The 1,976-nt window shown below is 36.5% G+C and overlaps 1 protein-coding gene and 1 pseudogene across 3 annotated transcripts in view; one reads left to right on the forward strand and one right to left on the reverse strand.

Moving 5' to 3' along the window:
- LOC110420762 (uncharacterized) overlaps positions 1-1,976 on the reverse strand; it is a 78,947-nt pseudogene that overhangs the window by 37,461 nt on the left and 39,510 nt on the right.
- LOC110420861 (uncharacterized) overlaps positions 48-1,976 on the forward strand; it is a 7,897-nt gene continuing 5,968 nt past the window's right edge. For all 3 annotated transcript variants that reach the window (XR_002445588.1, XR_002445589.2, XM_021434248.2), the window contains exon 1: positions 48-584. Coding sequence is in view for 1 of the 3 variants with exons in the window: in XM_021434248.2 (XP_021289923.1) it covers positions 193-584 (392 nt within the window). In the remaining 2 variants the exon portion in view is untranslated. The remainder of the gene's footprint in view (positions 585-1,976) is intronic.

A 1,976-nucleotide genomic window follows, 5' to 3' on the forward strand; every position in this document is an offset into this window, starting at 1 on the left:
ACAAAGACGGCCGACTCAATCACCTACGTACGCTCTCTTTCTCCACTCTCTATTGCATATAAAGCGGAAACGCTCCAAAATTTCAAAGCCCCAAATAGTTAAAAAGAAGTCCGCTGACTCGTTTCCCCGACTCAGCACCATAAGAAGTCCGCCAAATCTTTTCCCCGACTCAGGATCAACGGCTCACCAGCTATGGGCGAATCCATAACCATCGACGGCATGGACCAGGACTCGGCACTTTCCAAGTCAGAGTTTCTGAGTCGGCCAGAGGTACTTCGTCGGCGGTCGCGGCGGGTGAAGCAGCTGGCGAGGCTCTACAAAGCTCACTACTGGAATCTAATGGAGGAGCTCAAGAGAAAGCACAAGGAGTACTATTGGCTGTACGGGAAGAGCCCCTTCAAAGAAGATGAAAAGAAGAGTAGTGAAGAGAACGATGGGAACAAGTTAGGGTTAGGGTCTGAGTTGAAGTGTCAGATTTCTGATTGTAAAGAGAAAGCGATGGCGTTGACGAGGTTTTGTCATAAGCATATTTTAAACGATTCAAAGCAGATGCTTTATCGAGGCTGTAATTTTCCTATCAAGAGGTTGGTTCTTTTTTTTTTTTTTAATTTTTCTTAAATCTGATTTCTTCTATACGTTGGATTAGGGATTAGTCTGTAATTGATTTATTAGGGAAAATTATGAATAAATGCTTTTTTCCTGTGGTCTTTAAAAATAATTATGCGCTCAGATTTAAGGGCTTTGCCAATTGAATTTAATAAATAATGAGTCTTCCTTTAATTTAGAACACAAAATTTTGATCTTCTTGAATGAGTGAAGGAGTCTTTGGGATGAACCTTAAGAATGCATACATTAAATTGACACAATTTTTCTTTTGGTTACTTGGTGGGGAAGCTCCTTTGTAATAACAAATATAGGTGGGTCTTTTATAATTTGAATACATGATATTTTTTTCAACCCCAATTTTGTGGATGGAGAAAGGATTTTGCTTTAAACTGTGATGCATTCACTAATGCCATAAGTTAGACAGTTCACGAATTTAACTATGTTTGGTATGTTGAAATAATGAAAGGTATTTTCCACTCTCTCTAATGAAGTTGGAATCTAAATGCCATTGCAACTATGTCATATAATCTTTTATGTGCATTTGAATTTTTTTCCCTTTTATTTTACATCATGTTTTAGAGGAGCCTACATTAGATAGCTAATAGAAGGAATAAGTCTTTATGGTTGTAGTGAGCTGTATTAAGAGAGAATACTTGATAATTCCTAATTAACTATAAGGTTGCATCTAATCTACTGGATTATGTATAAGATAAGGATAGGGTAGAATAAGATGATATTGATGGGTAAATTGTCTTCAATTTATATTCTTATGCCCCAAAGGTGATCTAGAAGAAAGAAATAATCTATAGAAAAATGTGCAGTGGTTGTTGGTGGCATATGGTGGTATGCTTAAGGAAATTTAAAGAGAGCTTTGGCTTTCTTTGCCTGAAACCAGTTGTACACCAGCAAGCCGTCTTTTCAAGATATTCCAAAATTTTGGATTTCTCTTTAAGTCTTCTGTGAATATGAGAACTAAGCCTCAGCATTGCGTCTTTCGATGTTGCTTAAGTCATTGGGGGTAATATTTGATTTAACTGTGAAAATTGATAAAATTGGGGGACTATATTTATTTGGATGTTTGTAATCTTAGCATGTGAGTTCATTAAAATAAATTTATTTTATTTAGGAAAAATAGTTTTAAGCATATACATGGGATTTTTGGACCTTGGCTCATGTTGGCTAGCAACCACAGTGTATATAGTTTTGTGATATCTAAGCCTGCGCTTGATACTTGGGTGTCAATGTTTTTAATCATCTGTGTAAATGACTAAAACTAGGCTATTAGTGGGATCTGTCTTGCTTGCTCTGTGTTATATATTTGGGATGTGCATACTTGCGGTCAAATAGTTATACAATTTTAAGGCTTTGCC

The sequence above is a fragment of the Theobroma umbraticum genome, unplaced genomic scaffold (genome assembly GCF_002168275.2).
Source record: "Theobroma umbraticum cultivar Fairchild unplaced genomic scaffold, ASM216827v3 scaffold_86.0, whole genome shotgun sequence".
Classification (NCBI taxonomy): Eukaryota; Viridiplantae; Streptophyta; class Magnoliopsida; order Malvales; family Malvaceae; genus Theobroma; species Theobroma umbraticum.